Genomic DNA, 24,024 nt, shown 5'->3' with positions numbered 1-24,024 from the left:
GTCACTTAATGTCACCTGGGTCTTTAATCTGTCTGGAAAGATATGTGACAAAACTGAAGGCACCAAGAAGCTGTTGTGAAAGTGGGAAAAAAGTATGAGCAAAAGCACAGCAACCAGAGCTTTAATGACGAGTGGTTTTCACCTCTTTCTCCCCTTAAAATTTTTGTAGCCTGATGTCTGACAGTAATAGTTGGTTGAACAGGTATTAGTTTTTTTCTGAGGTTTTTAGTCCAAATTGCCCTCATCCCTTAAGTGTGCTGGAATGGGAACCTGCATGTTTCACTCTGGGGTGATAAAAGGAAACTCAAAATGCCAAGTGCCAGACACAGTTTTGCTGCCCATGTGAAACAGCGTGAAAAAGAGAGGAGGCTGAGTTTTTCTAGTTGTGGTGGATTTTTTTGTATGAGCCCTTTTTTGCAAATTGTGTGAGGTACTGACACCACATAGTATTTGAGCTTTTATTTGGGAGTTTTTCATTTGGTTTTCTGTTGTGTCCTGTCCGTCCCCCCCCCAGGGTGGCACCGACAATTTGATCTCGTCTTCTTTTGAAGTTTCAGTGCTTGGTAGGCTCAGTGCTTTGCCATCTCCCGATCCATGGATGTGCAAGGGGACTTGCTAGACTTGCTAGAGTTGGGGGGAAAAGCCCATACCAGCACCCTGCCTTCCCCACTCAACCGCTTGTATCATGGTGCTTTTACTCTCTTTGTAGAGAGGCAGAAGGCAGCATGCATTTGGGGGCGGTTGAAGCTGGTGTTCACAGCCTTCAGCTTCCAAACCAAATTTTGAAATATTGGTTGTGAACCTGGAGCTTTCCAGGTTGCATATTTTCACTTCTGGTTTTTGTGTCCGAGTTCTTGCATAAAAAAGAAATAGCTGCAAGGAAATGCTTGGCCTTTCAAAGCAAATGATTCCTTGCAGACAGAAAGAAAGAAAACACACAAAGATGAACCCTAAATGTGTGTGTTCCTCCCCCCACTTCCAATTCCTCATAATTTTGGATCCTGACTCGTGATTTTGAAATGTCTCTTTGATCCATTGCTCTTATTCTATGTAATGTGGCCAGGGCTGTCCCTACAGCCAGAGAGACTATTGATCAGGCCAGTGCAATTGCTTTTTGAAAGGCACATTGAGCACAGTAAAGAGTTTTGGTGAAAGTGAAGTTTTGGATGATGTTCAAAGCCTCTCCTGGAAGACTGCCTACTCGCACCGTCCGAGCTACCTGTGATATCCCAGCCAAGCCACCTGTCAGTAGGTAGCAAGGGTGAGGACAAGAAAGTTATCATTTTTGTTAATGAAATTGTTTTTCTGCGTATATGATAAAACTAGCTACTTGCTGTGATAACTGTCATCTTTCAACGAGAAAACACGAGAACGTCCCAGCCCTCTGGATTATCTGTTATGCAGCAAAACAGCCCGATGAGCAAGGATATCATCTCTTATTAATCTTTCCATAAAATTAAAGAAATTATGGAGCTTAAGGCAGTCATTAATGAATCAATTTTAATTTATGGGCTCAAATAAAATCCTCATTAAGGCTGACAAACTATAGCCTCAGGTAAACATGAAGCATTTCCACCGCAGACCTAAATGAGTTCCACGCTGGATGTCACGGCTTCTGCCCCAAGAGCAGGACGGTCAGGGGTCCCGTGCCACATCATAGGAGGCAGCACCTTAGAGAAAGTAAACGCAGTGGTCTAGCTCTTAGGAGGTCTCTTTCTGGCATGCAAAAGCATAAAAATCAAGGACTAATTATATTTCTCTTTTTTTTTTTCTTTAAACAAACAAGCAGAGGATTTTTCTCCGTAGAACCACTGTTTACTAAGGGTTTTTGCATCCCCAAAATACACAAAAGTTGTACATAGAGATGCTTATACCACGAAAGCAGAAGCAAATGCGGGTTTCCACACATGTGCAAATCAGTCACCCATGGACGTGAGTCATATGCACCACAGGGAAAGCATCTCACAGCGCCCAACCTGTGTGTGTATGCTTTTAACCTGAAAGATACTCGCTGCAGCGGGCAGGGTCACTTCCTTCTCTGTGCGGTTGTATGGCAAGATCATCAGTGAGAACAACGTTCACTTTTGGAAAAAATATATCATCTCAGGAGATGCATCTGTGCTGGGCAGAATGATTGAATAAAACTTAGCCATTTATAACTAATGCAAGTGTGCTGGCTGTGTGTGAAAAACTACTATTTTGGTTTTTAGACAGCTTATTTGATGATTTTTTTTTTCCCACTCGTGTTGCTGTTTCTAGTCTTTGCTTTGCATTAAACAACATTATTCAAGGTGACTGTTTTTGTGGGAACACTTTATAAATATTTTGTAAAACGTATTTGTTTTGCCTGCTATAAAATATACAATGATTATTTTTGCCGCAAGTGGTGTTGGTTCAGTCTTTGCATTTTGTATGGTGGGGATGCTGGTATTTAACGTTAGTTGAGGTCACTGTGGTGGAGTTTGGGTTTCAAGAATTAGAGGACCACGAACCCGTAATCATTTTTTTAAAATCTTCCTCTTAGTTTGGTTTTAAAGAAATACCTCCTGGTGCTGTAAGAACTGCTAGGAGGGAAAGGGGTTGTGCCACCATGCCTCTTCTCTTTTGGCAATAAGCTGATGAAGACATTTGGTGTTTGCCACCAGCCTTTAAGCACTGTCTGGTGAGTTTCCCCAGCTGATGCCGACGTCCTGGCTTCTGCGTCTTCACTCCTGTTGATGCTGGAGGGGCCGCTCAACCTCTTGACCTGTCCTTCTGTCTGGACTGTTTTCTGACACTCTTTTTTTCTTGCTTTTCAGATGCAGTAATCGGACCCAATGTGCAGTTGTTGCTGGCCCTGATGTGTTTCCAGACCCTTGCCCTGGGACGTACAAGTACCTGGAAGTGCAGTACGAATGTGTCCCTTACAGTATGTATCTTGATATATTTGCTTTTGTTTCTTTAATAGAGACCTGATTTATTGTGGAGGCTGGGCCAGCCTTAAGCTTGACTCTTGTTGCCCGAGGGCAAGTAAACGCTCAGTGACAAACCACGTGCATCATATGAGACTGAGCTGATAAGATATGAAAAATTGTCCTCTGTGCAAAGTTTGTGCTTAGGTTAAAAATATCCTAATAGTGCCCCATGTTTTCTTTGCTGTACAGTGTAACAGTGACATATCACTTTTTGGAAAATACTTGGGAAGCCCCATTATTGAAAGCAGAGCAGAAGAATGAAGCACTGTTGCTAGCTTATAGCTTCTCTTTCCAGAGTTTTATGCTTGTAATCGTATAGCAGTGCTCTTCGACTGACCTACATCCATGCAATTGGTGAGATTTGATAAGTGCCTTAAATACAGTATTGTATCGCTGAGGAGGTAGAAAGCTAATGTTTTGGGAAATTTGATGTTTGATGGTAGAAAATACTAATTTATAAGCTTCCAAAGTTACGAAGGCAAATTACAGGCAAGCCATTTAGCCTGAATTTTTGAGGGTAGAAAGACAGTCATCTGGTATTACAGCAATATGCGCCGAACGGGAACTGTCAGAGCTACAAAAAGTTAATCACACCTCAGAATTTGCTTTCTGTAGAAACCAGTTAGATGCAGTTAGACACAGTTAGAAACCAGTTAGATGCAGTTATGGTCCTACTGTCAAAAATGGCATACCTCAAAAAAGAAGGAACAACAGTAATACTTTTTTATTAGCAGTTGAAAAGGGCTGAGCAGTGAATAACAGCACTATTTCTGGGTTTTCAGTTTGAGTAGGCCAAAGCTCATAGCACACTTCTCAAAACAATAAAGCAGGTACGGGAATGGATGCTTTCGAGGCACAGAGTTGTATTGAGAGGGCAGCAGGAGATTTCAGTTTGCTGAAACCCAGGATTTGGCTTGAGGACTTCTTCATTGCCTTGAGCACAGGCTGCAGGAGAGCAAATGTGGCTGAGAAATGATAGGCATGCTGTCCAGAGGGGAAGCAAGAACTTACAACCCCTTGGGTGGTCCCCGTCCGTCGTGCAGGAGGTGGCCGCCTGCCTGCCGCTGCGACGTGGAAAGGCTGTGTGGGGTTTTGCTTGTTGTGAAACTGCAAGGTGAGGGATGCAGCTAAGACCACCTCTCTGAGCAAAGGGGACCCTCTCTGCTGAGGGACTCTGCCTCTCTGCTGACGGCAGGGTCGGCATGTCCATATTTGATTTTTCTAAACAAAAATGTGAAGCTTCTAAATGCAGTGATGGAATATTTTTTTATGGGGTGAGCTATTAAACCCATGGAAAGAGTGACATCAGGGCCTTAGGGTCTGCCCTAGCAAGCTCGTACCAAATTACCAGTTTGGAGTTATTCCACTCTAAATGAGGTCTTTCATTTTACAAACGATACTGTGTGTGGGGAGGGTGAGGGGAGATCAGTTTCTACTTATCATAGCAGGTTGTATTTCCTTGTGATTTGTGATTTGCATGAGGTATGCCGTTCCCTCCTGAGACTGGGCTGGTAAAGCAATAGTCATTACCTAGTACCCCTCCGTAGCCTTTGTTGCATATAAAACAAAGAGGAATAGTGGGACCTTGTGAGAAAGATAATATGTGAATATTATGCCCCGAGGTGTTAATCGGCCCTAAGTACAAGATGTAAAATAACTCTTATGAGAGGTTGCTCAGTACCAAATGTACAGTAGGGATTGAGTATGTTTTAATGATCTGAATGTGGAGAGGAAAACAACGACAACAAGCCATGCTGCCTTTGCAATTAAGTTAGTAGCTCTGATGGCTGTTTGCTCCATTTGTTTATGAATCAAATATAATGCCTCTGCAATTGGAGTTATGGGGTGGGAAACGAGGGGTGAGCACATTGTAAAATAGGATCCCATCTCCTGGGCTTGTTGCTCCGCACTGCCTAGGAAATTTTGGGTCAAATCTTCATGCGTTGTTATGCAGTGTAGCACCAGGGAAGTTTGTTGCGTTCAAGCAAACTGTGTCCCTTTATCTGCAGGTGTGGAGTGGGAAACCTAGGGCTCCTTTTTATTCTTCTCCTACCTCAGTCTCTGCCTGAATTTATTACTGCCTCTGTGTCTTCCCTCTGAAAATGGTCAGCTCAACTTTGCAAATGTTCCTTGCCTGGGCCCCAGGAGTGCCCCACAAGTGAAAGCCATCCAAGTGACAGGGAAAGTATCAGCTCTGGACAAGGAGGTCAGGAAGGGTATGGTTGGACCCAAGCTACGCCTGGTGGATGAAATCTGTTTCCCCCTTGATGCCCTTGGTGATGCCTCTGCCATTTGCTGTGGGTCAGCTGATCCCCTTGGGTTCTTGTTGCCAAGCCCACATGCTTCCCCCCCTCTGGCTGAATTTGGGCTGTTGCCCAAGTCCTTTCCGGTCCAGCTTTCTTAGCATCACTAGTCACACCCAGCCGCCTTGCGTGATGCTTTGCTGGAGGAGGGAAGTGGGCTCTATGGGCTCCCTGGCAGTGCTTAGTGCTGGGGAAAACCCTTCCTTGGCTGCTGACATTTCCTCAGTGGCTTTGTGCACCAAGGCCTTGGTGAACGGTGGTGTCTGCCATATGGCCATCTTCTAAAGAAACACAGCAGTTGCATAACAAAGGAATTAATATTTCAGCAGGGACTTGTACTTGTGTGCAATTCTAGCTTGCTTCGTCTGGTTGGATGGGTTGCTCCTTATGGTTTCAAATTATTCCTTATGGACGGAGAGAGACAGTTTACCCAAGTGCTGGCTCAGCAGCAGAGGGGAGGGTGTGTGTGTCTCAAGAGAGCAGCGTTTAGGAGTCATCTTTAACAGATGTTGTTAGGACTGACCTTAGGCGCTTATGCCCAATATAGTGCTAGCATATACGTTCCCTTGGAGAAAAATTATGGAAGATTTAAAACTCCATTGGGTCACCTGCTCCTCTTGATTTTATTTATTTTATTTATCTTTTAACTCTTCCACCACTAACTCATATCATTTTCAAGAGGAAAGCATCCCCTTTCCTCTCAGGAGGGGGAAAAACAAACCTCTTCTAACTTCGGTAGCTCATATATTTTAAAATGTCCGTTATATTACCCTCCACACCGCATTCCTGTGTGTTTACTGGAGATACCCCTGACAAGGAGAGTTTCATGAGGCTGCAGTTACTCTCAACATGTGGGGAAGACAACAGATGATTACACAGATAACCCGTCCCTCTCCTTGTTTTCCTGATCCTGTAGTCAGTTTATGTGATGGCAGATGCTGTCTACAAAAATGGACAGTCATTCCAAGGACCTCTGGACTTTTTTTGTTGCCCTCTTGACAATGAAAAGCAGGTGATTTCAGCAGGTGAAAAGATACCAGGCCTGATTTGATAGGCTTCAGTGGCATTAGTTGTCTCATTTTTCTGGTATCAGAAAAAGTCACCAAATTAATTTTGTCTTTCTCCAAGCAGGCCTTGGCACGTGGTGTTTATTTCTCTGACATGTGCTTTAAATACTGCCCCTTTTCTTCCAAGATACTGAAATTACTACTCCAATTTTCTTAAATTGAATTTTCTTTTAATCATTACTGATCAAGAGAGCTTTTCCATGGTTTTCTATTAGATATGTACTACTGCATACCTGCAGTTTGCCATTGCCAGAGCAGAAACATTGCAGAGAGATGTTTGAAATTGCATTTTGGGCTGCATTACACTGTGTGTAAGTATGAGAAACCTCACTTTGCAAGGGTCCCTTTGATCCAGTACTCTGTTGTTGTTTCCTAGTGCATCCCTCCCCTTTCCCCTTCTCCCTTTATGGCACACTGTTAAATGGGTAATGGGAACAGCAGTGGTGGAGGTGGTTTTGTGAAGCTAGGGCAACACTCTCATTACAGAAACACTTCAGTATCTTCTTCTGGTGCTTGTACAGTCCTGTTGTCATGGTGCCAGTATATCTAGGAGTGTAATTGTTCTTATTTCACCTTTGTAATGTGCTGAGGGACTTATGATTTTACTCATGAGCCAGAGCAGAAAGCAGATGAACAATTTATCCAATGCTGTACACAAGACTGGTGACAAGCAAGAGAGTCCAATTTTGCAAGACCAGTGGTGGTGGGAGAGCTGCTGACCTAGCTGTCATTGGAAGCAGACAGATTTTCTATTGATAATCTGATAAATCTGAACCAACGTGTTGGTTTTCCCTATGCAATTACAGCCTTTGTATGCACGTAACAATTTACAGCTCAAACCATCCGGGTTTTAGTAGTCCTGCGTGTATTTCTGAGATGGATGAAGAGAAACAACAACCCACTCGAGGCTGACGAGCCTCCTTCCCTTCACTTTCCTGAGCAAGCATGCTCCATGGGCCACGGCAGCAGCGCTGCCCTTCATGAGTGACACCCCAAGTCAGAACAAGGGGAGATTTTCCAACATGTGAGCAGCTATCTCGCACTGGCTTTGACCAAAATTTAGGGATTGTCTGCATTTAGATTTTATTTTGGTTTTGAAAAAGGTGCGTGTTGAAAGCACGGAGGTATTTTGGAGTGCTTTTTCCTTTCATTTCCCCCTAGAGACAACCATTCAGGCTCCCGAGGATCCAGCAAGGTGTTGGAAAGAGGATTTAGCTAGCTGAGTCAAATTTACCTTCAGTTTTTCCTGAGCTCTCAATTCCCTTAGGTTCTAGGTTTTGGAGTTCACAGAATAACTTGTGCACTGTTTTCCTTCAGAAACAGTCTGTTTTTTAATAGAGACTTGGAAACTTTAAGGTATAGGGCAGGACAAAGTGGAAAAAAAGGTGGGGGCTCAACGAGCACAAGCCCATTGCTGCATTGATGGAAAGGATGGCAGCAGCAGGAGGGACCGAGACAGGTGCCTCGGGCATGGCATATCTGTTGTTTAACCCCAGCCGGCAACCAAGCACCACACAGCCACTCGCTCACTCTCCCCCAGTGGGATGGGGGAGAGAATTGGAAGAGTGAAAGTGAGAATACTTGTGGGTTGAGATAAAGACAGGTTAATAAGTAAAGCAAAAGCCACGCACGCAAGCAAAGCAAAGCAAGGAATTCATGCACTCCTTCCCATGGGCAGGCAGGTGTTCAGCCATCTCCAGGGAAGCAGGGCTCCATCACACGTAACGGGTACTTGGGAAGACAAACGCCATCACTCCAAATGTCCCCCCCTTCCTTCTTCTTTCCCCAGCTTTATATGCTGAGCATGACGCCATATGGTATGAAGTATGCCTTTGGTGATTTGGGTCAGCTGTCCCAGCTGTGCCCCCTCCCAGTTTCTTGTGCCCCCCCAGCCTCCTCGCTGGTGGGGTGGGGTGAGAAGCAGAAAGGCCTTGACTCTGTGTAAGCACTGCTCAGCAGTAACTAAAACATCCCTGTGTTATCAACACTGTTTTCAGCGCAAATCCAAAACATAGCCTCATACTAGCTTCTGTGAAGAAAATTAACTCTATCCCAGCCACAACCAGCACACATATCCCACTGTCATGATAACTTGCCTCGCACCCAGGTGACAAGTCTTCCATCAGCTTTTAATATTGGGGAGATCTATTCAAAGGGCTGTTTCCTGCAAAGAAAAAATGTTTGTGGCTTCCAAGGAAAGATGAATCATCCCTCCTTTCCGGTTTTCTGGGTAAACAGGCTAATAAATGTTACGAAGGCACCAAATATCGGTCCTGACAGAGATTTTCCTGCTTCTTTAATGCTAACAAGGGGAAGGAAAACAATGCTTGATCATGGTTCATCTTTTCTTTTCTTAAGACTTTTTTCTTTTTAAATGTGGAACCTGAAATCACATTTCCCAATTGCTGTATTGATGGCAGGAAAGGTCATTTCTTTGCTAGAAATATTCCTTTTATTGCTGACAGAAGAGTAGATGGTCTCATGTATCAATAAAAGTGAGGGATGGTAAGTGTGATGTGGGAACAGAATTCAATAAAGTTTTATTGTATCACAAGTGGACTGAAGTGCATTTAAAAACATTAAATGAAGGCTCACAATATCTGCTCTGCTGGACCTTAGGGCCAGTGAATAGAAAGATAATTGAATAATGACATTTTTAAGAGAATACAAGCACTAGAAAGCAAACTGATATTTTCATTGCTCCAAGATTGCTGGTGGAAAGGGAAAGAGGAGGGAGAAGCTGGGAGAAAATTGCAAACTGAAAACAATTTAATGAGACCACTTTTCCCAAGAATACGGTTCTTAATTATTTCTGGAGTGCTGTAAGACCATTATGTGGCCTCCAGGCTTTCCCTGTGTGCGTTTTCTTGCCACCTTCCCTATTGGTTGAGAAGCAGTGTTTGCCCACCGAGAGCAGTGCTGTGTTTTGTTAAACAAATGGACTTGCGGCTTCTACAGTTTTCTTTCGCTCTTGGTTTTTGTTTTTTTATCTTTTCCCAAGAGGACTTGGGTCCCTGGGGCCCACTGGTGAAAATGACAAGCGTTCCCAAGTGGTTGAACCTGGCTGTTAGCGCTTTGGTCAGTAATGAGTGAATTCCACGCTGAAGCCAGGCGTCCTTTGTTTTATTTAGTTACATAAACGATTTGTGAGCACGGGCTAGAAACACTAATTTAAAAACAAAACAAAAAACCCACCAGACCTCACTACCCATTATGATTATTTCTGAGCAAAGAATCTTTACTTTGTATCCTGCTGACAAATTTCCTTTCTTCCAAGGCATACAATTTCCTGGACATTGCTGCCAAAACCCCCTTTTTTGTATTTGCTGAAATTTCCAGCTTTGCTTCTTGGTTCTTTATCCATGGAGGCAGAAATGAAGGACGTGTTACTTCTACTATCAGTCTCCTTTGACCGTGTCTTTGTGGGGAGAGTGCACCTATACAACAGCCAGTTGGAAAGCACCCTTAATTAAAATAACCTGATAGTATGGAGTTTTGCAAACCTGGAGGCTGAGCTATCTGCATAGGTGTGTGCATAGTTTTCAAGAAGGGGAGGAAAACTAAGTGCTGACAGCTGGGGGAAGTAAAGGTGTTTAAAAACTTGAAAGTAGCCTGAGATGAGGGAAAAAGGACCTTTTTGTGAGACATGGTGAAATATATGACAACATGGTTAATTTTTGAATCTGAGATGAGTTTGGTTTAAATTAAAGGAACAAAGTGATTTCAAGTGTGTGTGCCTGTAATGCATACTGGTTTAAAAGTCTGCTTCAGCAGGAGCGCTATGGATTTTCTTGTGAGGAGAAGGTAGATAAATGTTAGGTAATCTGCATAGTATGAAGGCCATCACTACCTGCTCCATCTATAATTTCCAGCATGCTCCTGTGAAAAGCCAGCTCCTGCTGGCTCCTGTCATCTTGGTCCTTTCCTCTAGGTTGTGGGACACTTCTTCACGTCTCCCACTTCTGCCAGTATGAGACCTTGTGTGAAAAGTCATCTCTTCTTCTCTCTTCTTCGCTTCTGAGTATTTAGCTGATCACCTGCTGAACTAGCTCACCACTTCCCAGTCCCAGGCTTAAAATACTGAAATGTTGCTAGTCACTGATGCATTCTGTCTTTACACCGTGTGTTGGTTCTGAAAATCATATCTCCATGCACAACAGGTTGTGGTCCCATGTATCTTTGAGTCACACATCCTATCTTTATCAGAAAAGTCACCACAGTGCTTCTGCTTAATTGTATTAGATCTGAAATGCTGCAGGGGAAAAGAGTTGGAGTCTGTTATAGCCTGGGCACCTATGAACTTGCCAGCTGATCATGGGGTGTTTTATTGCACATTTGCTGTCAAAGTCAGTAAGGACATAATTTGATGGACATGTATTAATACCACTTAGAAAAATAACTTGGTAGCTTACCAGCTGAACAGGTTGTTATGGAAGAGTCATTGCAGTGAGAAAGTGTAACTTCAGTCATATGAATGTTTGAGAGTCACTTCTCTGCCCATCATATTTTGAAATTGCATTTCTAATTAATCATGGAAGTGAGGTAAGCCTTAAAATGAGGTCTGACATTTAAGCTGGACATCTACAAGCTTCATAGTTGTTGAAGATCTTGTACTCAAGCACAGTGAAAATCAAAAGTGTTGCAGGAGGTGGCGGGGGAGAGTTTAATTTTCTTGCAAGTAAACAGAAGGATGCCCTACACGCCTGTATATTCCTTTTTCTTGGTCCTATTATAAGAATTTCATTACCTCCAGACTTTTCATTTTTCACTCCAAAGAAAAATACTTTCTTGCAACATTACAAAATGGCTTTTTTTAACTGAAGGCTGAACTAACCCATTACATGATGAACTACGAGCAGAGCAGCCAGCAGCATGCTCCACTGACAGGCATCTGAATGGCACGGTGTGTTGGGCTACACGAGGTACAACTTAACACTTGCGGTCTGAATGCCAAGTCTTAGGGCAGGAAAGGTGTCTTTTTATTTACTTATTTTTTTGAGGCAAATTCATAACTTCCTTTTCCGTTCATTTGGAAAACACTGAGCATCTTTTGGCGATGTTGGACGTGTTGAATGTAGGTGAGAGAAACAGCAGGAATGGTGCAATTCTGCTGCTGTGAAAGTTTGGGTATTCTGGTGATAGATGTAATTAAGGAGGAGATTAGTTTTTTCCCTTCCAATTAATACTTAAGTAGATGGAAAGTTAAATGGGTACTGGTGACAAGTTTGCAAGAGTAAAATTCACAGACTGAAGGGAATGTGGGGGAGCGTGGAAAGCATGACAGTAGTTTAATGATGATTTTTTTTTTTTTTTTAAAGCAAGTACAGCTGGGAGAAGGTTTCTTTCTTTCTTTAGAGAATATAAAAAGTTTTCTGTGGTGGAGCAAGAGAGGCAAAATTCATGTCTCTATCCCCAGCATCAGCTCACACTCACAAAGTTTGCAGTGTGGAGATCCATACTTTAAATAAGTCAAAGACTTTACTGTAGATATGTTATGTATTTCTTACATTTGATGTTCTTCTTGATGCAGAGCCCTGTCAGTTCTCCCTAGGGTCACTATAATTGGTTTATTATGGAAGCTGAAGGTGGAAAACTGTGATGAGTAGTGTAACTTATCTCATTTTATGAAGATTATGAATATAAGGGAGTAACTTAATTCCTTGTGTGACTTCTGTGGCCATTTATTCCTTTCCAATCTTGTCCCACAGCAGCTGAATTTTAGTGAGAAAGTGTATATTGTTGGTTTGGGTTTAGCCATTTAAACTAAAAGTCACTTAAAATCTTTCAATCTGTTGCCTGAATGCCTTTGGCCTTTGAGTCTGAATCAAAGGTCATTAAATCACAGGGAAACTTTCTTTCAGTGTCAGCAAACTTTGGGTCAGGTTCCCAGTAACCTGAGGCCATCTGAAGTCATTAGCTTTTTTCGATAAATTTGTCTTTGTCGCACCCATTTCTAACTTAGTAAGTAACTGATACTGTCTCAGCTAAAATGGAAATTGTAACCAACAGTGGGCAGAAAGAAGAATGAAATTCTGGTGAATTCCTCAATATATTAATAAGCTACAATTCCCCCACCTTGGTGGCTGATGGTTCCACATCCAAATAGCAGAGTGTTTTTCTAATGACTGAAATAGCTTTGTTTTTGCTTAACAAAGATGTTGACAAAACATAGCAGCCTGACCCCTGCAAAGATACTTGTCTGAAGTACCAACGGGAAGAAACCACTGGCTTTAGGTTGTTTGTACCAAGCCATATTTTTCATCTCTTTCTGACAGGTCTACTACTAGATATTTGCCACCAACTTGCTGTCTAAACACAACCCCATACTTCCAAATTGCCTCTGAACAATTCTGTCGTCATTAGGAGGAATATATTTCTTTCCATCTTTAATAACCTATTGTCTAAATTGCACTATTATCCCAAGCACTCTCTGGAGACATTGATATGGATTTCATACATTTTATAAGAGATCTTCATGGAGATAATATTTATATTTCCAGATTTTATTCCTATTATCCTTTCATTTCTCTCTCAAGAAGTACTGCAAAGGTTTCTTTCATTGGTGCCAGCAGTGTAAGGAGATTAAGACCATCCTTGCCAGGTGCTATTATAAATCCACAAAAGAAATGAAATACATTTATTGGTTTTTATTCTGGCCAATGGGGAGAACAGAATATGTGTATCCAGTGGTTAAGTTGAGGATTGAAGTTCATTTCTTCTAGCACATGGGGGAGGAGGAGGGAGTGGGAAATTTGAGTGTATTAAGGCAAATCCCTTTAGTGTGTGAAATACGAAAGCGCATCTTTCCAGATCTAAAAATACAACTTTGAGTTTCTTTATATTAAAAGGGCTCCCAGGAAGAGAGCCAAATACATCTGAATGTATTACTTCTTTACTCATTTCCTCCACTTTCCTTGCTAACAACATTTCCAGTCGACTTTTAATAACAATATAGGCCTACATGAAACCGCAGTAGTTGTATGTACCTCAAACTCTGGCAAAGGAAACAGAAACACAGACTGCATAGCATTTGATTTTGGTTAGCTTCTGTCCCTGTTTCCAAGAGGAATTAAATGGGAGGAGGATTTGTGGGAGGCTAAGGCAAAGGGGCCTGCCCTAGGGCATCCTTTTGCCAAAAAAAAAAAAAAATTCAACTTATGCCTACAGGTTTCCTATCTCAAACCTTACCAAAAAAATGACATAGCATGTCATTTACCCGGGCTGATTGCCAGGCTATGCAGAAATGTTCTTAAGGGTTTTTTGGGGTGTGCCTGGCTTTTTGGGGGGCAGGGGGCAACAACCAATTCAGATTAGAAAAGATTTATTCCAACTCATTTCCCAGATGAATGTATTGCTGAAGGTCTAAACTAATCTCCTCCTCCAAAGTCTTTTTCCCCTCCATGGAGAACTTAAATATGTCTAATGTAGTTTTAAAAAATTCCTTAATCTCATTTATCTTTAATTTCTCTGTTCCGCTCTACAGGCCCACAAAAAGGATTTACATTGGGTATTTATCCCTTCCAATATCAAAAGCAAATTCCCTTCCAGATCTCAATTTTCACTGGTAATCCTCAGAGATGTATAATTTTAATTTACCTTGCAGATGACATCTACCTGGTTTCTCTCTCTGCTTCTATGAAGGTATTTTTCAGCAGCACCTCATTAACTCTCTCTTTTTTTTCCTCTCTTGTGTGCGTTGAACGGTGTCTATGAGTGAAACTATTGTCTTGTCCTTTGTTGGAGAGCACATGCTAGTTCAGCAGAGGCTGGGGTTAGCACATTGCTGCGTAATCCAGCCGAGTCCTTTCTTTTTATCCCAGGAGAGGCAGCATTGGGCCTTTTGTCCTTTTTGCTTTAAAAATTAATAATCGCACATTTTTCAATTTAAGCTCTTGCAAAGGCTTGCAGGACCACACAGATGCACACTCACACACCTGAAAGCTTCCAAAACCTCAGAAGTTCAGATCTGCAAAATAATAGTTCTACTAAACAGAACAGGAGCTATTGCGATCTGTGGGATTTTGAAAATGAGCCCATTATGTTTAGGTGCCCTAATGAAAGCTAAGCTCCCCTGCAAATCTGCCTTTAATGTCTGTATATGAAACACTCTGGAGTTATTTTACCTATGTTACTATTTAAAACAACAAATCATGCATTTAAGTGCTATTCTGAATGCAACCTTAAAAGATGGTTCCATGTTGCTGCAGCAGAACTGAAGGGATGGCAGGAATGTAAAGTCCATGTAGCAAATGCAGACTTGGGTTTGAAAATTTGACCCTAAGGAGAAGAAAAATCAGGAAACAATGCATAGGTGACATTGGAGATGTTTTTTATTGGTAAGACTTGGCACAAAACATTGAAATTTTAAGATAAATTACTTTGATATTCTAGTCTTGCTTGGGAGAGTAGAAAGGAGTGGCTAGTGGCTCTCTTCGGTATAAAATTACACTATATCACTACTGGTGGTCTTTTTCTTATCATAGGCTGAAAGTAGTCCTGCTTCAAGTATAATTGCATTTGCATCCTCTTGCTGCTTTGGGTATTTATACTCGGGTTGGCAGTGCCTGAAAAAGGAAAGACTGTTAGTCGATACTCAGTATAGAGCTGAAAATACAGAGGCATCAGCTATTAAAATGTAGCAGGGAAAATATGGTGGTATCCAAGTACTGCCACAGGTTTGACATGGTGGGGTGCGTGTGCAGGGAGTGCCTGCAGTACATACAGGCACACCTGAGTCGGCTTTGATACGGACTAGGAGATGAGATGCAGAGGCATGAGCTGTAATGCAGAAATAAATTTACCATGTGAATATTTGTATGAGGCACAGTTGTACCCCTGGTTTCACTAGGGCTTTTCCCATTGAGACTGCTGGGGTGCTTGTACCTAGGCAAGTGCTTAATGCTTGAGCAATGTCAGCTTGCACGTTTACATTTTATATATGCTGTATGCAAATAACAGAAGCCTAATTTGGGGGTCACTTTATGTGCTGAGGCTGGATTTTCGAAGAAGGAACAAATGGGCCTTTGTCCATTTAAAGCCTCAGTCAGAAGAGTGAGCATGTGCCATGTACATTTTCAATGAAGTCAATAATTAAATATGTTCCAGATGACTCTGGTGGGGGAGGATATTAGTAATTATCATAAAGTGACAAATCTATATTCTGCAGCTGGTACTTTGAAAAGCAAAAGTCAGTGTTTCAACTAGAATCCATTAAAAATATGTCCTGGTTCAGTTGTCATGTTTAAGTTAAATTAATGTCTTAAGTTTTAGACTTTTTTTTTCTGGTTTGTTTTTTGGGTTTTTTTGGGGTTTTTTTTGGGGGGGTGTGTGGGTTTTTTTAGCAGGCTTAATAAAGGTATAGTAGTTGTCTTTGGGCACATGCTTTTGGTGAAAGCCCACAGAAACACCTGGGAGTTTTCTTGTTGACTTGGAGGGAATTTGGATGCACAGAGTGAAATTGGGCAGTATTAAAATCAGTACAGCCTTGGTTATTAAACAGAGTGAGTCTGAGCCTTCAGATTTGTGAGTGGAGAAATTTGTGGTGCAGTGATGATAATTGGGAGAGATATTTCCAGTGCAAAGGAAAGGCATTTCTTTTTCAAAGAGGACTGCTCTGTCCTCCTGCCTCCTCTCAGAGACAAAATTAAATGGCTATCAAAGTCTCAAACCACTTCTAGAGTACACAAAGCAATCATTCAGATTCCTCCTTGATACAATGAAGATTACAGAGCTGTGGTTCATATATGCAGGAAGAAGACATGAAAGGCCAAAGCTCAATTAGAGTCGAAACTGGCCAGTGCTGTGTCAGACAACAAAAAACGCTTTTTTAAATACGTTAATAGCCAGAGGAGGTCTAAAGAAAACATTGGACCAATACTTGTTGAAGATGGTCACCTGACTAATAGGGATGAAGAAAAAGCAGAGGCATTCAATGCTTTTTTATTGCCTCAATCTTTAATAATGCTGATAGACCTTGGGCTGCCCAGTCCTCTGAGTCGGAGGACCATGGGTGTGAGAACAGTGACTTTCCTTTTGTGGACACTGAAATGGTAAGGGACCAGCTGTATCAGCTGAATGTTCAGAAGTCCATGAGGCCTGATGGGATTCATCCCAGAGTACTGAAGGAGGTAGTGGATGTTATGGCAGGACCCCTCTCAATCATCTACCAAAGGTCTTGGGAGTCTGGGAAGGTCCCTGCAGAGTGGAAGCTAGCCAACGTTGTTCCAATTTACAAAAAGGCCGTGAGGGAAGACCCAGGGAACTACAGGCCTGTTAGTCTAACCTCAGTTCCTGGAAAAATTATGGAGAAGATCATACTGGGTACTATTGAAAGGCATTTAAAGAACAGTGCACTCATGAGGCACAGTCAACATGGATTCACAAAGGGAAAGTCCTGTTTAAGTAATCCGATATCCTTCTATGATAAGTTCACCCGCCTAGTGGATGAAGGGAAGGCGGTGGATGTAGTTTTTCTGGATTCTAGTAAGGCTTTTGATACTGTCCCTCACAGCATCCTTCTGGACAAGTTGTCCAGCTGTGAGATGAGTGGGTTTACGGTGCTGTATTGGGTTTGTGTGGCAAGGCTTTGGTAGCGAGGGGGCTACAGGGGTGGCTTCTGTGAGAAGCTGCTAGAAGCTTCCCCTATGTCCAACAGAGCCAATGCCAGCAGGCTCCAAGATGGACCCGCCGCTGGCCAAGACTGAGCCCATCAGCGACGGTGGTAGCACCTCTGGGATAACATATTGAAGAAGGGAGAAAAAAACCTGCACAACAGCAACTGCAGCCAGAGAGGGGAGTGAGAATATGTGAGAGAAACAACTCTGCAGACAGCAAGGTCAGTGAAGAAGGAGGTGGAGGAGGTGCTCCAGGCGCCGGAGCAGAGATTCCCCTGCAGCCCATGGTGAAGACCACGGTGAGGCAGGCTGTCCCCCTGCAGCCCATGGAGGTTAACGGTGGAGCAGATATCCACCTGCAGCCCGTGGAGGACCCCACGCCAGAGCAGGTGGATGTGCCTGAAGCAGGCTGTGACCCCGTGGGAAGCCTGTGCTGGAGTAGGCTCCTGTCAGGACCTGTGAACCCACGGAGAGAGGAGCCCACGCTGGAGCAGGTTTGCTGGCAGGACTTGTGACCCTGTGGGACACCTAAGCTGGAGCAGTCTGTTCATGAAGGACTGCGCCCTGTGGAAGGGACCCACGCTGGAGCAGTTCTTGAAGAACTGTAGCCTGTGGGAAGGACTCACATTGGAGCAGTTCATGGAGGACTGTCTCCTGTGGGAGGGACCCCACACTGGAGCGGGGGAAGAGTGTGAGGAGTCCTCCCCTGAGGAGGAAGGAGCAGCAGAAACAACATGTGATGAACTGACCGCCACCCCCATTCCCCTGCGTCGCTGGCGGGGAGGAGGTATGGAATTAAAGTTGAGCCTGGGAAGACGGGAGGGGTGGGGGAAAGGTGTTTTTAAGATTTAGCTTTTATTTCTCATTACCCTACTCTGATTTTGATTGGTAATAAATTAAATTAATTTTCTCCAAGTCGAGTCTGTTTTGCCCGTGACGATAATTGCTGAGTGATCTCTCCCTGTCCTTATCTTGACCCATGAGCCTTTTGTTATATTTTCTCTCCCCTGTCCAGTTGAGGAGGGGAGTGATAGACTGGCTTTGGTGGGCACCTGGCATTCAGCCGGGGTCAACCCACCAAGGTGCACTGGGTGAAGCACTGGCTGAAGGGCAGAGCTCAAAGGGTTGTAGTGAATGGGGCTACATCTGGCTGGCAACCGCTCACCAGCCCTGTTCCCCAGGGCTCAATTCTAGGGCCAGTTCTGTTCAGTATATTTATCAAAGATCTGGATGCAGGAGTTGAATGCACTCTTAGCAAGTTTGTTGATGATACCAAACTGGGAGGTGCTGTTGAGTCTCTTGAGGGACAGGAGATCTTGTAGAGGGATCTAGGTAGATTGGAGCATTGGGCAATGATTAATGGGATGATGAAATTTAACAAGAATAACTGCCGGATTCTTTACCTGGGACAGAGTAAGGCCAGGCACAAGTATAAATTGGGAGAGGAGTGGCTGGAGAGCAGCCCTGCAGAGAGGGATCTGGGGGTGCTGGTTGACAGCAGGCTCAATGAGTCAGCAGTGTGCCCTGGCAGCCAAGAGGGCAAACTGCACCCTGGGGTGCATCAAACACAGCATAACCAGGGAGTCAAAAAAGGTGATTATCCTCTTGTATTTAGCATTGGTGCGGCCTCACCTTGAGTACTGTGTGCAGTTCTGGGCCCCACAATTTAAGAAGGATGTCAAGGTACTTCAGCGCATCCAGAGGAGGGCAAGAAAGCTGGTGAAAGGGCTGGAAGGCATGTCCTATGAGGAGCAGCTAAGGGCTTTGGGTTTGTCTAGTTTGGAGAGAAGGAGGCTGAGGGGCGATCTCATTGCTCTCTACAGCTTCCTGAGGAGGGGAAGTGGAGAGGGAGGTGCACATCTCTTCTCCCTGGTATCCAGTGATAGCACGTGTGGAAACGGTTCAAAGCAGGTGAGGTTTAGACTGGACATTAGAAAGCATTTCTTTACTGAGAGGGTGGTCAAACACTGGAACAGGTTTCCTAGAGATGTGGTCGATGCCCCAAGCCTGTCAGTGGTTAAGAGGCATTTGGACAATGCCCTTAATAACATGCTTTAACTTTTGGTCAGCCCTGAAGTGGTCGGGCAGTTGGACTAGATGATCCTTGTAGGTCCCTTCCAACTGAAAATATTCTATTCTATTCTAAAATATGCCTTGCATATCCTTGCATTTTAATAGCTCTGTTGACACAGTCAACTCCTCTGCACAGTTGCACAAACATCTAGCAATTTGTTTATTAACTGTTTGAGGGAAATGGTGCCAAATTATTAAACTATTTTTGCCACAGGAAGATGTTGACACTTTGCAATGACTCAATAAATGAGGCTTCCAGAGCACCATGTGTGTGCCTGGAGACAGTTGGCCATCGTTGGCTATAATGTATGGCAAGGAAAGCTCCAACAAATTGCTTTGCAACACTTCATCTGCACATCGATACTCATGTTGAAATGGGTTTTCACAGTCAAACTCAGCCCAAATCTTATCAATTATGAATGGCTGCAACAGATGGTATGTATTATCGTTTTTAAGAATGAGTGATACGTTTCAAATGAGAAACACATGTTGCTCAGCAGCTTTAGCTGCCACTTCTGAGACGGGAACCAACTCCCTGACCCCTTCTTCCCCTACACTTGTTGGATAACATCCTATTTTAATAACCTGAAAATGAAGACCATGAAATACTGCATGATGGAAAACTGTGAGCAAACATCGATTCCGGCGTAAGAGGATCCTGCTCTTTCTCAGCTTGGTGGGAGCTGCACCCATCTGGGCAAGGGTGAAATTCATGTTTGCAGTACAAGTATCGATCAGCCTTTCCTGAGGGGCCTTGGGACAGGGAAGTTCTGCAAAACTTCTTACCTGAAGTTTCAAGAAGTTTGTACAATGTTACTGCAAGGAGCCAGCTGGTAACCTAAGATCAAGGTATAGCATGATGATGTTGATGGGTGCTTTATCAGGTGCCTGGCTTTGCAGAAAATACTGTGTATTCCTTCAGAAGCCAGTTTTCCTTTCAATCTACATCTGTCGCATTGCTTTCTTTTAAAAATAAAACAGTTGCTCTAAATAGAGCAGGTGAAAAGTTGTTGCGGAATAAAAGCCTGGCTCTTGAAGAGCAATCCAGATGACAGCAATGCTGTAATTCATTTGCATCCAGTTGACTGTAGCCCAGCAGTCCTCAGAAACTGGACCAACAATCTTGGAGACAACATTCTCTGAGCATGTGCCTATTTTTACAACAGACATAAAAGTCTATGCACATGCCTTATCTGGAAACGAATAAAATGTGTAAGTGTCTGCAGGATTGGTGCTTAATTTGGTGGAGAACAGGACATTAAAAATCTTCATCGCTTTTACAAAATATGCTGCAAAAACATTTGCTGGCTATGATGCAAAATACATCATTAAGGCACATATTGCCAGAACAAATGAGCCAAAGGTATTTTGTGATAGGAGCCACTCAAAAAAAAAAATCACAATCATTTGCTTACTTTCTGATTTATAAAATTTCTACAGTGTCTTGGCTGAAACTGGGAGTAGAAAGTGTGTATGTTCTTCCTCTGGCCATTCATAACACAGCAAAATATTCATTTCTGTGTCTTTAAAACCAATCATATTAGTTATTCCCCTGCTGAACTTAGTGCTTATTCAAATGCACACTTTGCTCTCCTTGAAAAGAAATTTTGGCTCAATTTCTTTAGCGCAAAGCCCTTCCTTAGTGTGTAGATAACACAGTGTTATCTTATTCTGTAATGCTTCACCATACAAAGCAATCTAAAACCCAAGGAAGCATGCCAAGAGAGACTGGGCAAAAAGCCCTTATGTAAAGTTTGGACTTCTTTCCCTTAACAGTGCAGCATTTACACAGCCCTCTCTTCAGGCAAAGAAAATAAATAAATCAAAACAAAGCTCTAAAGTTAACCAAGAAGTTTCTTAAGTGCTACTTTTGATATTTATTTTAATGGGAAAAAATCAATTTTTTTTTTCACTTTTATCAGACTAAATCAGAGGAATTCTGCAGTGCACTTTGCTAACAGTGGGACAAACTCCTTGTATTGTGCCATTGGTCAGATGTGGATGTAGAGAGTTTCCAATGTAAAAGCCTATTTTTTGTGGTGGGGTTCGATGCTCTATGGGTCCTGCCTGATCCTCTGCGGGAGTGTGGGGAGAGTCATGCAAGGCCTAAAGGATTTATTTCCCTAGACCTCAGGGCAAGAAGAGGCAGACTTAGATACCGATGGCCACCTTGGCAAGAGGTGCACCTCCTGCTACCCAAATATTGCTACTTGAAGATGTACAAGAGATGCATCTTCCTCCTCCTTCTCTCCCTTGTGATCATCTTCCCTGTGATGCTTTTGGTCCAACATTGAGCTGCTGCATTTAATGTGAAGTCGGTTATCTTTGCCCTGCAGTTTGTGGGCTGCATAAATCTGAGCAGGCTGAGAGACTCATTGCAAATCAGGATGTGTGGGAAGGAGCTCCAGGTACCCAAGATTTGCTGTCTTTCTCATGATATCAGTCCATGGAAATTAGCTGTATGAATACTGTTAAACAGTGTAGAGATGTGAGCTATCTGCAGAGAGATTATTTATCACTTTCCTTTCCCTCTGCCTGAATTCAGGGAGGTTTTATTGAAAATTTACCTTTCCTCTCCCCTTCTATTCTCTTTCCACTTCATTTCTCACATTCTTGCTTACTCTATCATAAATATACCTGCACAGCTGTGACTGTGGCTTTACAAGCTTCAGCCTCTTAAATCCAAATGCTGTTCTTTGCAGTCGACCTTGCCTTTCAGGAGCAGAGGCTCTCCTGGAAGACAAGGCTCTGGGAGGATATTGGCTTGTAGAGCATTGGATTTACTATTAATTGGTCAACTCAGACTTTTTTTTTTTGGTAAGTTTTTCTCATCACACCAGCAGAGAGTCCCAAAATTTGTTCACTCACAGGAATGCTGAATTATCCTAACTTAATGCTCACACGGCTTTTGTGGTACCAACGGTGTGTTTTACTTTGGTCAATCAATAGGGTCAAGAGGCAAGAGTTTGTCTGGTTTATATCACTGTTTGCCTGAAGTTAAATAGGTAGCCAATTAAATTTTCCAACATTGAATGAGAATAGAGTGGTAGTGTCAGCTCTTCTACAAATGGATATTAAATTACATGATGTAAAAGTGGCTAAAGATGATTCACAGCAATAATATGACCCAGTTATGTGTTTATTGCATTTAAAAGACAATTGGGGGGTTGATCTCATTGCCAGCTGTGTGGTAGTTAATGATCAGTAAGAAAGCATCAAACTGAGAACAACTTCTGTTTCTAAATACAGCCCACCATGCTGAATTTCAGAAGTTCCCAGAATGAATTGTGTACAAGTAATGGATCTAAAAATAAGGAGAAATATGCTTTTATTGGAGACTGACAGTATATATTCACTGTAAAACTGTTCTTAAGCTACAAAGAAAAATCATATGAAGAAATGATGGAATTGCTTCTAAATGCACATAATTGCTCTGACCTACAGCTATATGACTCCTGATTAACGCTGGCCATAAATGAATGTCCTAATACAATTTTGAAACCTATGAAATTAGCAGTAGAAGCCAAAATTGTTACTTCCTCTTCAGACCGACATTTTTACTGCAACCATTAGTTTTAAAAACATCAGGCAAGCTCTTTACCCAAGTGGTCTGTTCAGTATCACTGTTTTAAAAATTCATTTCTGGAAACAATTGCACATATGATAAAAATCAGTTTGAAAATTCAATTTACTGCATAAAGAATTTGGGGACACAGTTTTTCATAAAACAAAATAAGTCAATTAGAGCCTTCTTTTCACAGCCTGCAGATTTTCTTTCAAGCGAAATAGCAATGATTGTTTTTGGTCTATAAAAGCGTAGGCATTAAAGCTCCAAAGAACGATGTGCTACAGAAAATGTTGAATTGGAGGTACCTAAGAGAAAATGAATGTTACAGTGTTTTTTCCTTTGATTTTAGGTTTTATTATGTACATAGCTTGTTAGTTCCATTTAAAGAAATGAATATGCAAATATTTCTTGCTCTAGAACACATTTTATTTGAAAAAGCAGAAATTCATTCACACATTAATTAAAATGTAGCAGCATCCCGATGTCTCTCTTCACCCAGTGCTGCAGCTGAGATGTTTCTGTGGTGATATATGGCAGCTGTGTAAAAAAGCATGGCAAACTGGGTGATGTTCTGGACAACATGCAAAGAAAACTCTGGCTTTACTCACTTGTCTTTCTAATTGGGAAAGAGTGCGATACGTGGACCTGAATTTTGGACCAGTGGATGCTCCTGTTGTGCTGTTTAGGCACGCTTTTGCCTGCCTTTAAATGGGGATGGAGAGGAAAACAGAATTTCACCACTGCTGCTCAACCTTCAAGCCATCCTTTTAGCTTAAATCCAAACAAAATTTGTTTTAGTTTCTCAGGGAGATGCCTGATCTGTCATGCTTGTACAGAGGCAAAGCTTCCTTAGTCGTCCAGTACCTAGTGGAAGAGCTTTTCCAACTTCGTGGTCTGCCAGACCTCAAACCTAATTGACCTGGACTTAAAAAAAAATTGATACTAAGGAATTGCTGGAAATATAAATATTCTGTTGTGTGTACCTGCAGCATGCAATTGAACTGAAAGCTCTGAATGTTTTGGGCTAGGCACATTGAAGTAGTTAAGTGTTTTTAAAAACCTGATTGTGTCTCCGTAAGGTTTAGTCTGCAAGAGATAATGACAGCAGCCTTGTTGGATGGTTATCCTCCTAAAGATGCTTTGCAGTGGACTTTGTGTACTGCCTGCACTATTCCTGGCTGCTCAGGTGACTGAGTAATCGTAAAAAGATGAGAAAAACAGCAAGCTTGGCAGGTGACCCTCGCAAGTGAAATAATAGATTAAAAAAATAATCTTCTTCCATTTAACGTGAAGTCATCATTATTTAGAATTTTTGGAGACACTTTCTCTTTTTATCCAGAAGAGCTAATCCTTGACTGTTTAACTGCTAATGGAGTAACATTTACAATTCCTGTGTTATTTACTTGGAGTGGAATTTTACCAAATGTATTGATGTTAGGATTTTAT

The 24,024-nt window shown here is 42.4% G+C and overlaps 1 protein-coding gene across 1 annotated transcript in view; it reads left to right on the top strand.

Moving 5' to 3' along the window:
• ADGRL3 (adhesion G protein-coupled receptor L3) overlaps positions 1-24,024 on the top strand; it is a 516,043-nt gene that overhangs the window by 293,697 nt on the left and 198,322 nt on the right. The window contains exon 5 of the mRNA XM_075500809.1: positions 2,799-2,908. Within this exon, the coding sequence (XP_075356924.1) occupies positions 2,799-2,908 (110 nt within the window). The remainder of the gene's footprint in view (positions 1-2,798; positions 2,909-24,024) is intronic.

This window comes from Mycteria americana, chromosome 4 (assembly GCF_035582795.1).
Source record: "Mycteria americana isolate JAX WOST 10 ecotype Jacksonville Zoo and Gardens chromosome 4, USCA_MyAme_1.0, whole genome shotgun sequence".
In the NCBI taxonomy this organism is placed as follows: domain Eukaryota; kingdom Metazoa; phylum Chordata; class Aves; order Ciconiiformes; family Ciconiidae; genus Mycteria; species Mycteria americana.
Note: the sequence above shows the minus strand (reverse complement) of the source record. Positions and strands in the feature narration are given on the sequence as shown.